The 23,306-nt window shown below is 34.7% G+C and overlaps 3 protein-coding genes across 5 annotated transcripts; 1 reads left to right on the plus strand and 2 right to left on the minus strand.

The window, feature by feature from the left end:
* Window positions 1-967: 967 nt before the first annotated feature.
* On the plus strand, window positions 968-1,864 carry LOC145089267 (uncharacterized). Its single transcript, XM_079027726.1, has one exon. It carries the CDS (start codon window positions 968-970, stop codon window positions 1,862-1,864), a length of 897 nt encoding a protein of 298 aa, XP_078883852.1.
* Window positions 1,865-8,656: 6,792 nt separating this feature from the next.
* Window positions 8,657-10,863, minus strand: LOC145086299 (uncharacterized). Of its 3 annotated transcripts, none has more exons than XR_013700369.1 (3): window positions 9,830-10,863; window positions 9,653-9,726; window positions 8,657-8,992 (listed from the first exon to the last, which is right to left on the minus strand). XR_013700369.1 is itself a non-coding variant. In XM_079024054.1 (2 exons), the coding sequence occupies exons 1-2, from the start codon at window positions 10,592-10,594 to the stop codon at window positions 9,712-9,714; spliced, it is 780 nt and encodes a 259-aa protein (XP_078880180.1). In that variant the 5' UTR covers window positions 10,595-10,863; the 3' UTR covers window positions 9,425-9,711. The 3 variants fall into 3 exon arrangements, 1 of the variants encoding a protein (XP_078880180.1); XR_013700368.1 differs by lacking the exon at window positions 8,657-8,992 and adding an exon at window positions 9,425-9,557; XM_079024054.1 differs by lacking the exon at window positions 8,657-8,992 and having other exon boundaries at window positions 9,425-9,726.
* Window positions 10,864-14,554: 3,691 nt separating this feature from the next.
* LOC145089270 (uncharacterized) lies at window positions 14,555-15,915 on the minus strand. Its single transcript, XM_079027727.1, has 2 exons — window positions 15,040-15,915; window positions 14,555-14,964 (listed from the first exon to the last, which is right to left on the minus strand). Exons 1-2 carry the CDS (start codon window positions 15,913-15,915, stop codon window positions 14,677-14,679), a joined length of 1,164 nt encoding a protein of 387 aa, XP_078883853.1. The 3' UTR covers window positions 14,555-14,676.
* Between the last annotated feature and the right edge of the window lie 7,391 nt (window positions 15,916-23,306).

Below are 23,306 nucleotides of genomic sequence, written 5' to 3' on the forward strand. Positions count from 1 at the left end.
AAGAGAAAGGATTTTATCAAGATTAAAACAAAAGCTTATGAACTCACCAACCTTTGTGTTGACACTTTTTCAAACAACTTGTATTCTCAGGAAATCACTAAACAGGTAACCAAGTGCATTTTGAGGATGGGGCGTTAAGGCGTCAAACTTTTCACATTTTGTCAACGTAGTGTAATTGATTTGGAAACATGTAATTCCTACAATGATGTAACTCTTTCAATTATATATATATGTTGGTTGTGTTTGCTTTAATTACTATTGCCATTGTGGTTGTGATACTATACATGAAGTCCTCCACCCTCGGACGTTTCCGCCATCCTTGGTTTGGGGGTGTGACATATATCAACTAGGGTGAGGAGGATGATTTGTGAGGAGATTAATGGTGGAAAATTTTATTTAGTTGTTGATGAAGCACGTGACCAGTCTAATAAAGAACAAGTGTCAATTGTTTTGAGATTTTTAAATAAATATGGATTTATTGTGGAGCGTTTCTGTGGGCTTGTTCATGTACCCGACACTACATCACAAACTCTTAAAAATGCAATTTATTCTGTATAATCACGTAATAATCTTGATCTTAAGTCAATCCGTGGTCAAGGGTGTGATGGTGCAAGCAATATGCAAGGTCATTTCAAGGGTTTGCAAGCATTGATTTCAACTGACTGTCCATATGTGTATTATGTTCATTGTTTTGCCCATCGATTACAATTAGCCTTAATGGCTGCTTCACAAGGAGTTGTTGCATTACAAAAGTTTTTTTACTCGATTATCTTTTGTTATCAATGTTGTTGGTGCTTCCTCCAAGCGTACCAACCAACTCAGAGATGCACAAGCTGAGGAAATTGCATATAAGTTTTCTGTTGAGGAGTTAGAGACAAGTAAAAGTCTTAATCAAATTGGTACATTACAAAGAGCTGGTGATACTCAATGGAGTTCTCACCTCAAATCAGTTTCGAGCTTAATCAAAATGTTTAGTCCAACTTGTGAGGTTTTACTTAAAATTATTAAGGATGGAACTGGTCCAATCAAAGGCGACACAGATTCAGCATATGAGTCTATTACTACATTTGAGATCATCTTCGTTCTTCATCTCGAGCAAGAAATAATGGAGATCACTGATTTACTTTGTCAAGCTTTACAAAGACAATCTCAAGATATTTGTAATGCGTTGAGGGTAGTTGCATCCACCAAATTGTTATTGCAAAAAATGAAAGATGAAAGATGGGATGGTTTGTTGTCTTTTGTTATGTCGTTTTGTCAAGAACGCAACATTGATATCCCTGATATGACTTCTCCATACTTTACTAGAGGGGCCCGAGCGCGTAATGAGCTTAGTGATCATACACTAGAACATCATTACCGAGTGAATATATTTTACGAAGCAATTAATTGTCAGTTAATGGAACTAAATCATCGATTCAGTGATAGATCAACAAAGTTGCTCCGACTTTCAACAACATTAGATCCTAAAAGTGTTGAGGAGCCTTTTCGATGTGGTGATGTAATTAAGTTAGTAGAGAAGTTTTATCCTGAAGATTTCAATGTGCAAGAGAAAGTAGTTTTGAAAATAAAACTTCAACATTATGAGATTGATGTTGTTCAGCATGCAGATTATAAACTATTGATATCTATGTCAGAATTGTGCCAATGGTTGATAAAGACTAGAAGAGTAGTGAACTTTCAACTTATTTATCGAGTAGCTAGTCTCATACTTACTCTTCCAGTTTCAACTGCTACAACGGAGAGATCTTTTTCAGCAATGAACCTCATTAAAACAAGGTTACGGAACAAAATGGAAGACGAGATTTTGAATGACTCATTGTTTTGCACTTCAAGCGGGAACTTGCTGAAAATATTAGTTTAGAGACGGATATAGAAGACTTTAAAAAAGCAAAAGATCGTCGCGTTCCACTTTGATAAAGATATAACGATCTATTAGTTTTCTTGTTTACACTTTTGATATGTCATAATTTTGAAATAAATAAAACTTCTTTATATATTTTAATTATGAAGTTTTGATTTCGGCCCCCTAGTTGTAGTGCTTATGTTCCGCCCCTATTGGCAAGTCAATTGTTACAACTTTCATTTGCATCTCAAAATTGTCACAAAGTAATGTATCAAAAAAATCAAGAACCACATTCATTATATCGGGATCATATTGGAGTTGTAGATCCTTATAATGATAATACAAATTTAAAAGATAAGACGTTAAATGTAAACTTGAATCTATATGACCTTTATCTTTTTGTGTATGATATCTATAATAGGATTGTAAGTTTTCTCGTTAGCGCCCAATGATGTGAATTTCTTCTTTAACAACTTTAATCTCCACGTAAACAAAACCCATTGAGGGCTTCCAATCCGCGTCAACCATTCGAAGGAATTTCGTCAAAGGGGAGAACACTTTTAAACATTGTGTCACACCGGACCAAAACTGAACACTTGACACCGTTTTATATGAGGCAATCCCTTTAGGCATACTAGAAAAATTTACATTCCTCCCATTAGGTGCTAGAGAACATATGTCTTAGTTGCTCCTTTTTTTGGTCAAAGTTTGTAATATTAGAAAGCTAGAAGCAAATCTCATGACTCCCGGTCAGATAATTTTTCTTTTGTTGGTGTAACTTCTCATCACCACCAATGTTTTGTGGTGAGCGTAAATGAAGATGGTTAGTTTCTTTGCTTGATCTAGAATTTTCTTAAACCTTGGGAGTGCACCGATACATTGAAGAAATAAACACGATTAAATAACAGATTATAGTATAAAATTAAACATTTTAAAACAAAATAAAGTAATAAAGTAATAAATACAATACATAAACAAAATAATGTAAGCAGGGGCGGAACATGAGCATCGAAACCGAAGGGGCCGAAATTTAAAAAAAAAAAAAAAAAAAAAAAAAAAAAAAAAAAAAAAAAACTATATAAACAAATTTAAAATAAATCGTCAATAAGGGAATACTTTTCCATGCAATTATGCAATACAAACATTATTTAAAATTAACAAACTAAAATAATAAAATAACATAACTTATATATATTAAACTAACAACTAAACTTAAAAATAATACAAATTAATATAACTAATCAGTGATGGGTATATATATTTTATATTCTAATATACCAACCATATTCATGAATTTCTCGTTACCAATAACATGATTTTAGTTTAGCTACCTATAGGAAAGTAGGAAAATAATTGTTTATTCAATAAAATAAAAGTTGTCTTTTGCAGCTTTTAGACTTTGGTTTGTTTCTCCGGCGAAGAGGAGACCAGAGAGGAAAACGATAGCCTGCAGAAGCACATCGGAGGTGACAGACGGCATTTTGGTGTCCAGCAGAGAGCATGGAGAGAGTCTACGGAGGCATGGCCCCTAAGAGCCTCCGCCTCTGAATGTAAGTACCTTCATTCATAAGGTTGATGGTATGTGTCGCACACGATGTCCAAAATAGATGGTCTTTTCTCTTTTAGCAACTTTTCTGCCCCCATGTTATTCGTGGCATTGTCGGTCATGACTCAAACAACACGCTCATGACCAACTTGTTGAATTCAAGACTCCAAATATATATATATATATATATATATATATATATATATATATATATATATATATATATATATATATATATAGGCTTGTATGTGCTTCGTTGGAACATTCTTTTGAAGACAAAAAAACAGTACCCATCTTCGAATTAACACATAAATTCATAATGCTCCTTCTCTTTCGATCAGACCAAACATCCGTCATAATCGAGCATCCATCCTCTTTCCAATCTTGTTCGTTTTTTTCAACAAGTTTTTTGTTCTTTCCACCTCATGCTTTAGAAGCATGTCATTCAAAGCGTATCTAATAGGAGGTAGAAACCCAATTCCAAATTAGCCAACAACCTCCAACATCATTTTGAAGTTATCCCTTTCAAAGGCATGAAAATGAATTGCGCTTTGATATGCCCACCTACTAATGTATTTATGCACCGTGAGTATTCTTTCTTCCCAGACAATATTGTTAAGATCAACATTTTTTTTCCCTTTTTCGCTTTCAAATCTTCTTCTGGGTTTATTTTGTTTGCCTAGCCATCCATGGGGCCTATAACATTTGGTGCTTTCAACCCCAAAGAATCTTCTACTCCATCCATACTATCATGAAATTCTTGTCCCACCTCAAATCTTAAGGCTTCATCTTGCGAATTTTTAGCTTTCTTTTTTTAACTTCCCTTCATTAATAGAATTTCGACATTTCAATTGATCATCTTTTGTAGAACTTGGACATGAAGATACATACCCCTTCACATGAGCAATATATTGTTTCATTCTAGTAATCCCTCCGCCAAACACTTTTCCACACAATTTACATTTCAATTTTACATTTCAATCTATCCAAGTTGCTTTTATCCGGGATAAAACCATATTTCCAACCAATATCATCCGAATTCCGTTTATGTGTATTGGTGGTGATTGATCCCACAGACGGTGTAGTCGAAGCATTAGACGTCATTGATTGTCAACAATTAAATCATCACATTAACACATTAAAAGAAATTAACACCTAAAAAATATAATATAAATGCTTGACACAATGATTATCCATCAACCAAACAACTTATAGATTCATGTTAATGCCTTAATGCTAAAGTGCTAAAAGAAATACTTAACAGATTCATGTATAACAGATTTCAACAAATACACAACATATTCATACTTAACAGAATTCAAAAAAAAAATATTTGACAGATTTATACTTCACAGATTTCAAAAAAAAATTGTTAAACTACTTCAACAAATGTTCAATTAACCAGATCCATGTTTAAATCAGTAAATGTTTAAAAAAAAAGATTCAACAAATGTTTAACGTATACCAATTTTCTTAACAGATACCAAATTTCTTATCAAATGGTTAACAGATACTGAATTTCTTATTAAATGTTTAACATATACCAAATTTCTTATCAAATGCTCAGTAACATCAATCCTATAATCAGTAAATTTCTTAACAGAAGAAGTTGTCAAATGATATTGTTCAACAAATTCTAGATAAATTGATGTTAACAGAAGAAGCTGTCAAAGAGAAGTAAAACCTAACCTTTGCTGGATAACTCGATTAGTGTCAATGGGAGGAGTTGAAGTCAGAAGATGAGCTAATTTGGAGTCAAGAAACTTCGTGAAATGGAATCGTTACTCGAAGGTGATGATAACAGGAGCTTGGAAGGGGACTGTGACGTCGTTGCTCGAAGGTGATGATGAGCCGGAAGCCGGAGCTAAAGTCGACGACGTGAGAGAATGTTAATCAGAGTTAAAGTCGAAAGTGAACGAACGAAGAAGATGTGCCGATTTCACTTCTTTCGTTCTTGCTTTTGGTTTGAGACTAGAGAGAATGTCGATTTTTTTACTGCATCGAATGAGAAATCGGAAGAAATCCTAGAAGCAATTGTTACATCTTGACAATTTTGCCCTTAATTTTTTTTTTAAATTATCTTGACTTGCGTTGACCGATTTGGGCGCCTAGACCCGCCTAGCCCCGTCTTTGACCGACTTTGACTACGTCTGATTATATAGTCCGATTAGCTATAAACGTCGACGGTAGTGGACCGCCAAGCGCCTAGGCGCCGATTAATCGGCCGCCTAGGCCGATATTTGCAACACTAATATTTGTTCTACAAACCTAGTGAGAACCTGGTCTTTGAAGCACAAAGATGAGTCTTTTGCGAGAGAGAGCTCATATGCAAAGAGGACAGTGGGAGCACAACTGAACTTGAAGAGATTCAAGAGTCAACCAATGAAGGAACCTTAGAAGATACTAGCACTTAACCAGAGGAAGAAATTTCAGTTGAGCCAGCTGACAATTCATTAAATCTTAATCGTTCTACTAGAGTTGGTGTGCCACCAATGTTTTATAGTTTTCATATAACGTCAGATGGTGATAAGTTTATCGGTGATCAAACACTAGTAAACTTGGATGAGCCAACTAACTACAAGGAAGTAAACTTGGATGAGACAACTGACTAAAAGGAAGCAATGATAGGCCTTGAGTCTTTAAAGTGAAAATAGGCAATGAACATGGAGATCAAGTCCATGTATGACAACCAAGTTTGGAATTTTGTTGATTAAGAACATGGTCGAAAAAATAGTTGGTTGCAAATAGATCTTCAAGAAGAAGACCGACATCGATGGAAATGTGCACACATTCAAGGCACGACCGGTTGCGAAGGGCTTTACGCAAACCCTAGGGATCGACTATGATGAGACCTTCCCACCAGTGGCCATGATAAAATCTATTAGGATAATGTTCGCCATAGCTGCCTTTCATGATTATGAAATTTGTGAGATGGATATCAAAACAAATTTCCTTAATGAGAAGTTGGCTGAAGATGTTTACATGAGTCGGCCAGAGGGTTTTGTTGATGCAAAGTTTCCCAATAGAGTGTGTAAGCTTGTATCAATCCATCTATGGATTGAAACAAGCATCTCGCAGTTGAAATCTTTGCTTACATGAGAAAGTCAAAGAGTTTGGTTTCTCTAGAAGTGAGAATGAGTCATGCGTATATGTCAAATCTAGTGGGAGTATAGTAACATTTCTAGTATTGTATGTTGATGACATACTACTTATAGGAAACAAGATTCCAACCTTGCAAGAAGTGAAATCTTGGCTTAGAAAATGTTTTGCTATGAAGGATCTAGGAGACACATCTTATATTCTCGGGATAAGAAATTTGAGAGATATAAAAAAAAAAAGACTAACTGGACTTAATACATACTTGAACAAGGTACTAAAACGATTTTGATGATATTAGGTCGATTAACATGGCCTAGATAGCTCTGGCGCGCCAGCCCTGCCTGACGCTCCCTTGTCAGCACTGCCTGACACTCCTTTTCCAGCACTGCCTGGCCCTATCCTTCCAACCATGCCTAGCGCGCCTCAACAACTATAAGGTCATGTCGCTACTTAATGGTGTGGCATACGCCCAGACCAATAAGTAGCCGCTTCGCGACCCACCCAAAACCCAAACTAACTCAACTTAAAGAAGATCAAGAGACAACTCACAAACCAAAAACGGGTGTTACACAAAACTAACAAGTTAACATATGTATTTTGTAAATAATAATAATAATAATAAAGAGTAAACATAGACAAATTAAAAATAACATTACCTTTTTAATTTATTTTTCGTAAAAGTATTATATAAATCACTTTCTCTTATTTTACCTTTTTAATCCATCAAAACAACCATTTTAACCTCAAAGAGTGAACCAAATCATTTGCTTAAAAAAACGCCAAATTCCCTTCACCCTTTGACACTCCCTGACAACGCTCACCTCCCATGACGCCCATCAATATTCACAATCATGGAACCTTTCATAATTCCCACAGTCACCGACCTCTTCTTGTGCCACTGGGTTACAGGCACCACCCTTGTCCGCAGCACTGTCTCAAGGCTTCAACCATCAGCGTTGAAACTCTCAAAGAGGATTATCAGAGTTATTATTCCGTCACAGGTAAACAATATTCGTATATATTTGCAATTCCTTTGAGAAGTTCAAATTTGGTATCATATTTGGTGTTACCCTATTTGAGGGCACTAGTTGGGTTCTGTGAGGAAGGTGGTCATTTGGGATTGTATAGTTGGCTTAAATTAGTTAGGATTTATAGGGAATCTTAGGGGTTTCTCCTACTGTGTTTGACATCATCTTTGTTGTAGAAAGGCCGAAAAGGAATGCACACTCCGTGTTCGATGAAATATGTAGTTTGGGATGTATTTTCAAGCCATTTTGAACAATTTTCTGATTTTTAATTCTTTCTTCAGAGTTTACAGGATGCATAATTGGATTTTTAGTGCTGATAAGTTGGGACCTGTTATGGGTATATATAGGTATAAACACTTTTTACTTATGCTACTTAGTAATTAGTTTATAGTTTATACTATCTATTATCATTAATTCTCATCTTATGTATAGATGGAGTTCACCAGGCATGTCTGTTACATTTGTACTTTACTCTACACCACAACTTTTCCAATACAACTTTGCATTCATGTATAACTGTATTCTTGAGAAGTGTTGTTTACTTGTTTTGATGCTTAGGAATATGATTTTGTTTTCATCTGTCTATTAGGATTCTATTTGTAATAGGAACCATATGCTTATAAGAAAAGTGAGTGAATTATATTTTTAACCATATGGTTTAACATGTTTAAGCCACATACATTGATTGCACATGTTAGTCAATTTATGCAACAAAATAGTTTTTTAGACATAATATGCATTATTCAACTATGTTTCATTCTAGGACCAGTTTATGCACCAGTTTTTTATTTTTTTTAGACAAATTCCGCAACAGTGTTTCACTTTCATTACAAATTTATACGACTGACATAAAGTATGCAACATTGATCATTATGCAACTTCAAATAAATGACCAAAGGTTTGAAGATGCTGAAGAAATGGAAATATAATGTGTTTTTCATTAAATATTTCTAACTAAGCCCGCCACCACATAAAATCAACTTAACAGGTAATGTCTTTTAATCCAACTAAACCAGCCACCACATAAAAAAAATTCATGTTAATTATCATATGGTACAATGGTATGTCAACAAAAACATGCACAAAGTGATAAATTAAACAATGAATGAAAATATAATGTTTTTTCTTCAAATAATTTCTACTTAAGTGGCATTTTCAAAATCTGAGCGTGATATATTTGGTTTTTTCTCTATTTTTGTTGATTTATACTTTTAACACTGAATTCCATAAACATATGAATTCCACAAACAACCAACCAATATCAACCTAAATTTGATTATAAAAAAAAATGTTAAACCTCAGATGCATCAAAAATCAGATAATATGCATAAGTGTTCTGTTTCTCAAATAGGTTTAAAATAATCAATGGATGGCTCATAGTCATGGGCATAATTGTCACTTATCTGGGTTTTGTGAACAATTGTCAACTCAAAATCATCATGAGATAGATTCATTGAAGGTGGCGATGCAAACCTGCACTGAACATAAGATATATGTAACCAAATTTTATTCTTTTTATTTCAGAGATTGAAAAACAAAGCTTTTATATGGGTGACACTGACACACCCAACTTAAAAGAGAGAAATGGACTCAGCTTCCTCAAGATTTAAGTGCTCATATACAAAACAAACATTAATACATTTGACTTAAAAGAGGGGCCAAAAGTTTATGGGTCTTTTTTCATTGAAGAATTTTATCAAACAACGGGTGTTCATAAAAATTAAGATCACAAATCTGTTGAATTAAGGGAAGTTTTATGTTATAGCAAATTAGGTTCACCCCTTTTCTTTTCTTTCTTACCCGGTGTGAGCTAAGAAAGTTTCATGTATGATGGACTATCATTCTATGCACCTTCAACCACTGAATTTATTTACTATTTAAAATAGTGGAACATGTACAGACCAATTAATAAAAACTTGTGTAATTATTGCTAAGTTGGTCACAGCTTAATTAAATACAAGAAGTGGACACATCATAGATAAGATTACTTGAAAATAGAAGTTCAATAACCCGAAATGAAAGAGTAGTAAGCAAGCAACTGTGACAAAAAGTCAATTCAATGATCAGATAACTAAGGTGGAGAAACATGTACATGATTGGGAAGAAGGAAATAAGTGTACAATGTAATCTTACCTGTGCTATATAGCTAACTTCAAAACAAACCAAACCGCACGTGTGAATTTGATGTTGCTCTAGAACTCCCATCCCTGTAGGAGATTACAACAAGTTGTAAATTCGAGAGTAAAGTAAACGTGTTGTTCGATCAAACATATTAATCTGTTAATAATAACCAAAGGAGACACCACATACCTCTTCTTGTTGTTTGGTCTTTATAAAAGAGTTGGGGTCTTCCGTTACATGACACAATCCAAAAGTTGTATCTATTAACTTCAGCTCCGGAGTAGTTGATTGCCCATTTGTGAAAACTGTTATTTGTGGACAATCTTTGATTTCCAAGGTATCTAATAATGGCCATTCAAAAGCCACCTTCCCCAGGCAAAATCCCTTGAGATTTGGAAGGTTGTGAAGTGTTATGGATTTCAGACAAGGGAACACAACCTCAGTAGTAGTCGGTCTGGTTTCGGAATCTTCAACTTGCTTCACAATCACATCCATACTCTGGCAGTAACTTATTTTTAGCTCTTGGAGCTGCAATAGACTGCCAACCATGCAACTACTGAAAACGTGTCCAAGAAGCGGACATTTATTAATTGAGACCTTTGTAAGGTTTGGAAAGTTCAACACTATCCACCGATTGCTCTTCCACATATGCTTCAGATTATTTATTCCACCCAAAGTCACCTCTTTCAGCTTCTCAAATACCACAACAGATTGTGTTTCAATATCCACATCTTCATTTGTCCCTTCTGCTACTTCAAATACCTCCTCTATTTTAGATTCATGAACATTGATAATAGAAAGCTTTTCAAGATTCTTCAAATTAAGCAACTCCTTGCATGGAAAAATTATGTGGCTTTTCAACAATTTGTCACTCCATTGTGCATCTACTTCAACTAAATTTGAAAAAGACCACGGGAATTGAACTAGCTTTATCAAATCTGGAGTAGAGCACATAGGGAGTTGAGTCTGCTAAGAAAAATCAAACATAGATAGATCATCACAAACACGACAATTACTAAAGAAAAATACATTTAATATTATAAAAATAATAAAGGATTGCAAGTTATGTTATTCTTCAATGAGCCAACATGTATTTTCAATCAACAACCTAGTTTATGACACTGCTTACATTATATTTTGTGAAGATGAGCACCATGAAGAAAATTTCTGCATTATATATTGCATTTGCTCAAACAATTTAGATTGCTATCGATGATTGTTGAGTCTTTTAAAATAAAAGTAAAAATTATAGTTTGTAGGTGAGTGGGTGGGGGGGATAAAATAAAAAGTAAAAGTTAAGTGTTTTGGCTACTTCAAAAAGGGTAATTTTTCATGTACTGGATATTTACATCCAATTTTTTTAGGAAAAAAGATAATTATGTTATTGTATTTTTTATTGCATTGTTAAATACAACAAATGATATACTTACACTTTTACAATCATCTTAGTTATACTATTTTCGTCAATTTTAGGAAATAAACGCTAAAAAAATGTTTAGCTTGTAAAAGATGAGAGAGAAAAGAAGAACTTAATTAAGTAACAACTAACATCACAATATTTATAAAATATGTTAGATAATTGAATTAAATTGGATGAAACGATATAAATGATTTAATTACAAAATATACTTCCATACAAAAATCTATTTGTTAATAGATATGAGTGAAAATTTGTAAAATAAGGCAATGCTTTAATTTCCATCTATTTTGTGTTTTCTTTTCTTAACCGAATGAAGATGTTAGTTCTAAGTTCCTAATTAATGATTTATGACAAGTACCAAACGATCACATTCTATGAAATTTACAAATGATTTGAATAAGAATGAACTTGCCAAGTATCATTTCTAATACACACGAAAATAATTTTTTATGTTCATATATTTGATATAAATTCCTAAGTCTTGTGTTCTTAAGGAACGTAACTATTATATGAATTTAGAAGCCCTTTCTTAGGTGCTTATTTTGTTATTCCTTTAATTGAATACTTGCCCAAATTCAGAGCCACTAGTTAGATTGTTTGTTTTTCTACAAAGCGATCAATTTTTTTGTCAAATTAAAATACGTTTTAGCGAAAACTGCAAATTTGGTCTCTGTATTTGTTGATTTTTGTGGTTACAATAGGGACAGTGTAAAGAAGAAGGGGTTGTAATGATTTAGCCTTTAATAAATGACCCAAGACCAGCATATAGGTAGTTTCAAAATCCACCCATTTATAGCATTCTACTTTCAACTTTTCTTATCAAGCCATTGTAGCCATGTGTAATTAGGTATATTTTTCAAAGTATGATGCTAAAATAAGAAAATAAAGGAAAATATGTTGAACAGAAAAAAATGACTAAAATATAATGGTTTTCTGTATATGGCCCCATTCAAAATTAGTATAGTGCCATGATTTGTGAAGAGAACAAATATCATTGGACTATATAACCCATTACCCCCTCAATGTGAGAAAATGAAAACATAATTGTACTTCTAAATTTATTTATTATTAGGAAATGAGTTTGCAATCAATATGCTTATATTTCCGTACCTGCATTGATTACATGCATCATCTTCTTCATGTTTTAAATAATTTTACTAACATGAACGGTTAAATTATTATACATGCATCATCTTCTTCATGTTAATTTATTATACATCTATAAATTTTCATTAATTGTATTTTTATAAAATCTATCTTAATTCTAATATGCTAATTAAATCGAAAGCATTTTTAGAACAAAGATTTTTTTCAAGGGAGTCCTTTTCAGTAAAAAGTTGGCTAATTATACTTGATAAATTAAGATCTAGAGATATTTCCAAAATTGACAACATTGACATTTGAGTCTATGATAGTTCAATGTCTTAAAGTTAATAGCACACTTTTCTGGTACAAAAGAAATTGTAAACAGGAGCCTATTGTCTCATATTGTATTTATATATTTTCAGTTGGTACATTAGATACAGCTACATAAAGTTTCATATTGTTTTGCTCAATGTCAGCTAAAAAGATATTTCTTTTAAACAACAAACTGAATTTTACTAAGCCAAACTAGCATGCTAGGAAACAAAAAAAAAATGCATCAATAAAATCATTTTTTTTTTCTATTTTTCATAAGACTTATATACATCCATCAATCAAATTTTTTTCCCCCTCACAATCCGGTCTTATTATAAATCAACTTAAGGACCTACGCAAATGAAAAAACTATTAAATACTATGCATGTAGTTATTTAATTTTGTCTTTCCAGCTTCAGAAGAATTAGCTTAGGGAGTTATATAATGCAGCTAATGGAGAATAGAATATTAAAAATAAATATATATTTAAATAAAACAAATAACTGAAATATGTAAAGGATTCGCTTAAAAGAAATCAAATATACCTGGAACTGATCATGGATGGAAGTAGTTGTGATTGTAGTATCGCCATCAATACCCTTTAGACATGGCAGATTCCACAGGAAGAGAAAATGAAGAAGAGGGAAGGAGGAGATGGTGTTTGTGTGAGTAGAAGATATTATTTCTTCATTTTCATAATTAATATCTCTATTTGAAACAACCTCTTCAATACCATCACAACAATCTATCCCGACCTTCTTTAAGTTGGGAAGAAGTTTGCCCATGAGAGGTGAAAATAAGTACTTTATGCTTTTGCAATTATACATGGTTATTTTTGTGAGGTTGTGGAATGAGTAGGATTGTGATTGGTTTTGAGGAATTACAAGTTTCTTCCAATTGCACTTCCACACATCACTCATCCTCTCCATATCTTCTAAATTTAAAACCTTGAGGTGGGGAAGTAGTAGTGGTGGTGGTTGATGATTATATTTATGCAGAGTTGTTGTGAAATCTGTGCTGTTGCTACTGAAACTCTCTATCTCAAACACCACTTCAACATCCTTACAGCCATTTACATAAAGTGTTTGAAGGTGATTAACGTGAAAAGGTTTGGGATGAATTGAGGATTCAACGTCAGGAATATTACCATCTCTGAAATGATCTCTGTCTTGGATATAACATTAATCTGCACATATCTCAACAACAAATATAATTAGAAATAAATATGTAAAATACATGCACTTACACAATGATATTTTTCACACTAAATTACAAAATTGGTCCCTGTGTTTATCTGTTTTTTTTATGGTTTAGGTCCATTAAAGTGTTTACCAATTTTGGTCCCCATTAACTTGATTATAAACATGTTGATAATAATATGAAGGTTGAAACAGATCCACACTTAGCAACGCAGAAAATATAGCCTACTTTTCTATTCTTAAAAGCGTAGTAGTGATATAGATAATTTGTCCATGTTTTTAAATTCCGAGTTTTAACTTTGTTTTTATCACAAGTTGAAGTGTAAAGATTTATAAATAATTTGACAGGATACATATCTTCACGCAGGTTAATAATCGTATTGCACTTTAAAGTGTGAACATGCTAGACCACCACTCATGTTCACATATTCAAGGAGGGGCAAGAAGGGAAATAAACCAATTCTTACTTATTCACAAAGAGGCAAGAAAGGATTTAAACCATGAGTAAGCAATTGTGGGCAGCAAGGGTAAATAAGTAAATTAACTATTTCAGTTATGCCTTTATATTGTAAGATTGATCATTAACTATTTCAGTTATGTCTCTTTGGGAGATCTTGGCTACTCAAACCGCCAGATTTCTATCACATGTATGTAAAATTGATCATTAGATCATCAATTTCCAGTGTGAGATCTATAATTTCTTGTATTTCTCCTTTCCATCCTTGTGTGATTGAAATTCAAGAGTGAGAATCTAGCAGAACACATCCAAATCATTGTGTAGAATTGATTGATTTGTTATAGTGTGATATATTATATACGTGTATGTATGTATAGAGACACATATACATAAGTTATAAACATCAAAATAGAAATTGAAAGCTCAATGACATCACAAACCTCTCACAACTTCTTATTTCTATCATTTCAACAGCTTGAAAGGTACGGATGAGGATATCAGAGCTACTTTCACCTTTCATCCTCCACAACTCTCTTAGCTTCCCCAAATTAGATACTTCAGTTTATCTCAAGTTGCTACTGTGTTCTTCAATTTCACCAACACAACTCATGTCGATGTTAAATAACACTTCAATGCTTCCACAATTAGAAACATCAAGCACTTCCAGACGACCCAGCAAAGACATGGGATTGGTTGGAAACAGAGTCACAAGATTATCACAAGAGTCTACTTCAATCTTTCTCAACACGCAGGCATCAACGTCTTTGCTACTTATAACTTGATAAGGCCATATCTCTTTCAGCTTATCCATCCTCCAAATCCTCAATTTCTCCAACTTAGGAATCAGCACCTGCACAACGATTAAGACTTGTTGATTATAAGTCAATCTATGAAACTGTCAACATAAATCCTAATATAGAGGTACCTGTTTGTTAAATAATGGTTGAATTGCAGAGTCATTACTGGACATAGAAGATGTTGCAGATGTTTTCTTTGGATAAATGCTACTGAAGTTAGGAAGGCCATCAAGTTCCAATTCCACCAGCTGTGGTAGCTCAATTACATTAGCAGTGTTGCAAAGACCTATCAGCTTTGGTAGCCTATCCAATCTTAGAAACTTTAGCCCCTGAAACCTAATTTTCCCAGCTCCACCATTTTCACCATATGCAAGTACTTCAAGAACAGAGCACTCTGAAACTGTGAGGCGCTCAAGCTTCACCAAACCATTTGCAATAGGGAATGTGAAGAGGTACCTTAAGTTTTCACACTTGAACACATCAAGGACTCTTAGATTTTTAAACGCTTGCTGAGGGAGATGAACTGATTCCATTAAAACTTCTTCAAGATCGTTCATACCATCCACCTCCAAATAAAGCACCTCGGTTTTCTCAAACAACTCATTCATTGTAGATTCCAACAGCTCATCTTTGTTAGTGATCAACCTTAATGTGTTTTCAAATGAGTGCATATTTTTGTGAGTATTGTCTCCTAAACCACATCCCATAGAGATCCTGAACCTTTTAAGTTCAGTAAACAGCATATTCTTGGGCGTACCATTGTTGTCAAAGAACTCAACTTCTAATGCAGAAAGATGATTTGAAAGCTCTGCTAATTCAACACGATTACTGTCTGTGAACCTAATTGCCTTTTCATCATCAACTCTCATATAAAGCTCTTCAAGGTTGACCAAATTTAACAATACACCATCATCAATACGAAGATTTACACACCCCGTCAAATCCAATAGCTTTAGCTTCTTCAAAGAAACTGACAAGATGGAGAAGCTTACGAGAACATACATTTGGGAAATAGTACGGCTACATGGTGTACCTATATCCATTATCTCCGATAGAGATAGTAGGTTCACCTCAAGATTCTGGGAATCGCTACAACATTCCTAGGGAACGAGGTTGGACATGAGCACAGCCTACCATCCACAGACAGACGGACAAACTGAGAGGACCATCCAAACACTGGAAGATATGTTGAGAGCCTGTGTGATTGACTTTGGAAAGGCTTGGGATACTCATTTCCCCCTTGTTGAATTTTCCTAGAATAACAGTTATCACACGACCATCAAGGCTGCTCCATTTGAAGCCCTCTATGGCCGAAAGTGCAGATCCCCTTTGTGCTGGGCTGAAGTGGGTGATACCCTATTAGCTAGGGGGCAAGTTTATGACAGTACTCTCACAGGCCCGGAAATCATTCGGGAAACGATAGAGAAGATCGTTCAGATCTGTGAACGATTGAAAGCCTCTAGAGTCCGGCAGAAGAGCTACGCTGATAAGTGAAGGAAACCTTTGGAATTCCAGGTGGGAGACTGTGACAACCCGAAATTTTCATTCTGTACAAACAATATCACTTCAATAGAAGTTATAACAGTCATAGTCAATTTTCAGACTTTTCGTATAAGTTGGAGTAATACAGGGTTTACACTTCAGTAAATATCAGGAGAGTGGATGCATTATGGTTTTGTGCAACACTGTTATTCCAACACTCTGTTATATTAGAAATCATTTCAGGAATAAAAATATTTTCAGTCAAAAATATCTCAGGACTATAAATAGATTTCCGAACCAAATTCATTCATTATTCACATTTCCAACTAGAGAAAAGCCATTTTCTCTCTCACGGATCTTCGGGTTTTCATCCCAAATTATGAGTACACTTCTCTAGTTGTTTTATAATACTTGTTATATTCTTAATAACATAGATTACATGTCGAATACGTGAGATTCGGGAGTTTACCGCCCAAGAACGTTCTTGGGGAGTAAACTCCAAAATGAAGCTTAAAGGCTATCTAGTCCCATTTCCTTGTTAAGTAACTAGCTAAGGATTATATGTATGTACATTTGAGACTAGAAAACAATCAAAAACACCTAGTTTAGGGTGTTCACGGCCCAAGAACTTCTTGGACTGTGAACTCCAAATTCAAGGGCCAAAATGTGCCCTAATCACTCCTAAGGCTTTAGACATTAACCCTCATTTACTTCTACCTAATTTGTGGACATTAAAACATCAAGAACACCCCTCAAAGTGAGTTTACGGCCAAGGAATACTCATTGGCCGTAAACTCCAAACAAGGGCACCAAAGTGTGCCTAGGGTCCTCATTAGCCTTAAACAAATGCCTAGAAATTATCCTACTTGTGCTTGGGCCTTGAATGAATAAAAACACCCATCCCATGAGAGTTTACGGCTGTAAACTCTAAGGGATTTGGCCTTGGGGCCGTAAACTCCTCAAAGGAGTATTTCTATGCCCTAAACTACCCAAAGGATTAAACAACCAAGCAAGGCTTATTCTAGAAATCAAATAGCACTTCAAAACATCAATTACCACCAAGATTGGAGTTCATGGCCGTAAACTCAAGGGTTTACGACCGTAAACTCCTTGTGTGGGGTTTATTGAGGAGTAAACACTTATATAAGGCCCTTTGGTACATTAAACCCCTTTAGCCTTGTCCCATAACAACTTAGATGCAACCATTAGGACCTATAACACTTATACAAAGTGTTTTCATGTTCTAGAGTGTCCCAACTAAATTTATTAGTTATTATTTGGCTAATTAGTTATATATATGCTCATTATATGATAACTAGGCTCGTGCGTGTGAACAAGTCTCCGTTTGCCACCTAGCACGGTATTCGACACTTCAATCCAATCCACTCACCACAAGTGAGTTCATACACCTTTAATTAACCTTTGAAATACTTTTAAATGTTTTAAATACTTTATGGGGGGGGGGATACAAGTTAAATACTTATAGTTATTACATCAATCACATGTGATTAATAACTAGAAAACCAATGATTTTATTACTGTTCAAACTGTTTATCAAACTGTTTTACAAACTCTTTTACTTATCAAACACTTTTATTTAAACTTTTTTATACTTCTTATAAATTGCATGCCCATATATGTATAGATATATAAACAATGTTTAAAGGGCTTAGGAAGGCCATCCACCCTATTTCCTTTTCGCGCTTGAGATGTGGTCTGGTGGGATATCGGGTACTCATCCGAAGGTCGTTTAAACATTAGTTATATATCAAATGTACATATATAGACATAAAAGTACTCCTTTATTCATGCGTATCGGTACATCATTAGTAAGTTACCATCGAGGTAACACAGGATCATACTACTACAATTTCTAGATCAATGAGTCACTTCATTCATGAGTCATTACTTATTACTACGAGTACATATACAACTATACTAGAAAGAGAACATATACAACTATACTAGAGGAAGAACATATACAACTATACTAGACAGAGAACATATACAACTATACTAGAGAGAGAACATATACAACTATACTAGACAGAGAACATATACAACTATTCTAGAGGAAGAACATATACAACTATACTAGAACAGTTCATTACATTACATATACAAGAATACGTTCATTATTGTGATATGGATCGGAGCATGACTTAAATGCCATGGTCCGAGTTGTAGCTAGAGTCTCTTGAAGGGAGAGCGTGAGTTTGCGTATAGATCTATACTGGATTGACTATCCTACACCTTGCTGCTAGCTACAGCCGGACCTGCAGGTCTGCGGGTGCCAAACGTCATTCCGTTATTACTACCATTCGTATGTCGTAGTTACCAGTCGATAATATGGTGCAATTAGTCACATGATACCTTAATATAAATCCGGTTTAAGGTAGTTAGTACCGCAGTAGTTCCTCTAATACAACACTACAGTACTACAATAATTTACCCATTACCTTACTTTGGGGACCGAAGCTTTTACAACGTCAGCGAAGGTGGTTCTGCTGACCGAGCTCTGCCAGTCATTATCCGTAGAATAGCTCGTAATGTTGTAATGTTGTAAGGTAGTTAGTACAATAGTAGTTCCTATAATACAACACTACAGTACTACAATAATTTACCCATTACATATATTTAGTGATTATTTCACTTAAACATTAATGTACAAACTATATTTTGTTAAATGATAGTTACACTTGGGAAATTACACACTTTTACAACAAATAAGCATACAAAGCAGTTAAGCCTTGGTAGAAGGCTACTTTAATAGAAAATATAGGTTTTTCAGAGAGATTCAAACTTTTACAAACACTTACAAACATTTACATACATTTTACAAACTTACACTTGAGACATGTTCAAACGTTTTGATAACAAACACCGACACTAAAATACTTATGAACTCACCAGCTTAATGTTGATAAACTCTTTCAAAATAACTTGTATTCTCAGGTCATCAGTAGACAGGTACCGAGGCCAGCTTTTGAGAAGATGGAGTGCATCCAAGACTCATCTTATTATTTTGATTTACGTTAAATTTTTGGTGTCTATAACTGTATTGAGCACTCTCGTATTAAAATTATATATTTAATGCAATGTATGATGTTGTTTTCTTGTTTACTTTTACTGTGTTGTGATACTCTACATGACGTCCTCCGCCCCAGAACGTTTCCACCGTTCTTGGTTTTGGGGTGTGACAGAGACCAATTCCTTCTTAAAGTCTCACCCTGGAAGGGCTTGATATGCTTCGGTAAGCGTGGAAAGCTTAATCTGAGATATATAGGGCCCTTCGAGATTCTCGCAAGAATCGGCCCTGTAGCTTACAAACTCAATCTACCCGACGAACTTCATAACGTACATTCTACATTCCACGTATCAAACTTGAAAAAGTGTTTGTCCGACGAGACTCTTGTAATCCCACTCGACGAGATTGAGATCAACGAGAGCCTCAACTTCGTGGAAGAACCAGTAGAGATCATGGACCGTGAGGTAAAGCAGACGAAACAAAGCCGTATCCCGATAGTAAAGGTTTGCTGGAACACCAAGTGAGGACCGGAATTCACTTGGGAGCGTGAGGATCAGATGAAACTGAAATATCCTCGTCTTTTTAGTTAGTTATTTGTAACTACTTATTTTCTTAAATTCTAATTTCGGGACGAAATTCCTTCTAAGGAGGGGATGATGTGACAATCCGAAATTTCCATTATGTACGAACTTTATCAGGTCAATAGAAGTTAGATCGGTTACAGTAAATATTCAGACCTTTCCGAATAAGTTTTAGTATTTCGGGGTTTACATTTAAGGAGATATCAGGAGAGTGGATGCACATGGGTTTGTGCAACTCGGGAATTTCAAAACTCTATGATATTAGAGTTCATTTCTTGAATAATAATATTTTCTGTCAAAAATCCCAGGACTATATATATGATTCTTAACCAAATTAATTCATTAATTACATTTCCAACTAGAGAAAAGTCATTTTCTCTCTCACGGATCTTTGGGTTTTCATCCCAAATCGTGAGTACCTCTCTCTAGTTGTATTATATAGCTAGTAATGTGCTTGATAACATCAATTTGATAGCAAAACAACTAGATTCAGGAGTTTACCGCCCAAGAACACCTTGGGGAGTAAATTCTTAAAACGATGCCTAGTCCTTCCCCCGGGTTATGCAACTACCTTAGGCTTGTATATAGGTGTATTTAAGACTAGAAATCATCCATGAACACCAAGATTTAGGTGTTCACGGCCCAAGAAGTTCTTGGACCGTGAACTCCAAAATCCAAGGCCAAAGAGTGCCTTAATCACTCCTAAAGCTTTGGGACAAAAGCCTTGATTTACTCCTAGTAATTTAGGGACTTTAAAACATCAAAAAACCATACCCATGAGAGATTATGGCCGTAATCTCTAAGGGAAATGGTCCGAAGGCCATGAACTCCTCAAAGGAGTGTAATTAAGCCCTAAACTCTTCCAAGGATTAAACCACCAAGTAGAATTGCTTCTAGGAATCATGTAACACTTCAAAACACAAAATATCTTTAAGCTTAGGAGCTTACGGCTGTAAACTCAAGGGTTTACGACCGTAAACTCCTTGTGTGGGGTTTATTGAAGAGTAAACTCATGTATAGGGTCTTTTGGAACCCTAAACCCATTTAGCCTTGTCCCACAACAACCTAGATGCAACCCTTAGGGCTTATAACACTTATACAAAGTGTTTTCAGGTTCAAGAGTGTCCCAACTTAAATTGTTAGTTATAATTTGGCTAATTATTTATATAAATGTTCATTATATGATAACTAGGCTCGTGCGTGTGTACAAGTCTCCATTTGCCACCTAGCACAGTATCCAACACTTCAATCCAACCCACTCACCACAAGTGAGTTCATACCCCTTTAACTAACCTTTGAAATACTTTTAAGTGTTTTAAATGCTTTAATGGGGGAACACAAGTTTAATACTTATAGTTATTACATCAATCACATGTGATTAATAACTACAAAACCAATGATCTTATTACTGTTCAAACTGTTTATCAAACTGTTTTACTTCAAACCGCTTTACAAACTCTTTTACTTATCAATTACTTCTACTTAAACTCATTTATACTTATTATAAATTGCATGTTTGCATATGTATAGTTATATAAGAAATGTTTAAAAGGCTTAGGAAGGTCGCACGCGCTATTTCCTTTTCAAGCTTGAGATGTGGTCTGGTGGGATATCGGGTAGCCGTCCGAAGGTCATTTCAATATCAATTATATATCATGTGTACATATATAGTCATAAAAGTTCTTCCATATTCTTGTGTACTAGTTACATCAGTAGTAAGTTACCATCGGGGTAGCACAGGTTAATACTTATACTATTGCTAGATCAATGAGTCAGTTCATTCATGAGTCAGTACTTATTACTACGAGAACATATACATTACATTACTATGAGAACATATACAACTATACTAGAAGAAGAACATATACGATTATAATAGGAAGAGAGCACATACAACTATACTAGAAGTAGAACATATACGATTATACTAGGAAGAGAACATATACAAACAATACTAGAACGAGTAACAATACATTACATATACATGAATACGTTAACAATTGTGATCCACTGTATCAGAGCATGCCTTCAATGTCATGGCCCGAGTTGTAGCCAGAGTCTCTTGGAGGGAGAGCGTGATTTTGCGTATAGATCTATACTGGATTGACTATCCTACACCTTGCTGCTAGCTACAGTCGGACCTGCAGGTCTGCGGGTGCCAAACGTCATATCTTTTTATGACCTATATTTGTCGTTGTTACGTAGTCGATATTATGGTACAATTAATCACATGATATCCTAATATAAATCCGGTTTAAGGTAGTTAGTACAGCAGTAGTTCCTACAATTCAACACTACAGTACTATAATAATTTACCATTTACATACATTTAGTGATCATTTCACTTAAACATTAATGTACAAACTATATTTTGTTAATGATAGTTACACTTGGGAAAATTACACACTTTTACGATAAACGAACTTACAAAACAGTTACGCCTTAGTAGAAGGATACTTTTAAAAGAAAATATAGGTTTTTCTGAGAGATTCAAATGTTTTGATACATACACCGACACTAAAATACTTATGAACTCACCAACTTAATGCTGATAAACTCTTTCAAAATAACTTGTATTCTCAGGTCGACAATAGACAGGTATCGAGGCCAGCTTTTGAGAAGATGGAGCGCATCCAAGACTCATCTAATTATTTTGATTTACTTTTTGGTGTCTATCACTGTACGGAACACACTTGTATTAAAATTATATATTTAATGCAATGGATGATGTTGTTTGCTTATTTACTATTATATTGTGTTGTGATACTGTACATGACGTCCTCTGCCCCAGAACGTTTCCGCCGTTCTTGTTTTTGGGGTGTGACAGTATGATTCCTTTCGGGTGCAAACTTTCTTCTCTTTTCATGTTTCAGTCTAAAGGAAGGATCAATATTAAGTTTATGAGTGATAATACTCTTGTCTATACCTCTCATATCTTCATGTGTCCATGTAAATGTCTTGCTTCTGGTTCAAAGGAAGTTTAACAAGTCTTGCTCAATTTGCTAGGGTATTGAGGATCCTATGAGGACTTCGACTTCAGGAACCTCGCTGCTAAGGGGTACTTCCTTCACGTTTGGCTCCTTCATTTCTAAAACCAGTTATTCCCCCTTTGTTAATTGTTATGCTTCTTGGTGTTTCGTTGTAGGCTTCATAGAGGTTTTATAACATTCCTTTGACTCTATTTGATCTCCCATTATCTTCACTGTTTCCCATGGAGTAGGAATCTTTACACAATGATGATATGTTGATGGAACAGCTATCATCTCGTAGATCCACGGTCTACCGAATATCACATTATAAGAAG

Source organism: Lactuca serriola, chromosome 2, assembly GCF_051521515.1.
Source record: "Lactuca serriola cultivar US96UC23 chromosome 2, Lser_US96UC23_V15, whole genome shotgun sequence".
NCBI lineage: Eukaryota > Viridiplantae > Streptophyta > Magnoliopsida > Asterales > Asteraceae > Lactuca > Lactuca serriola.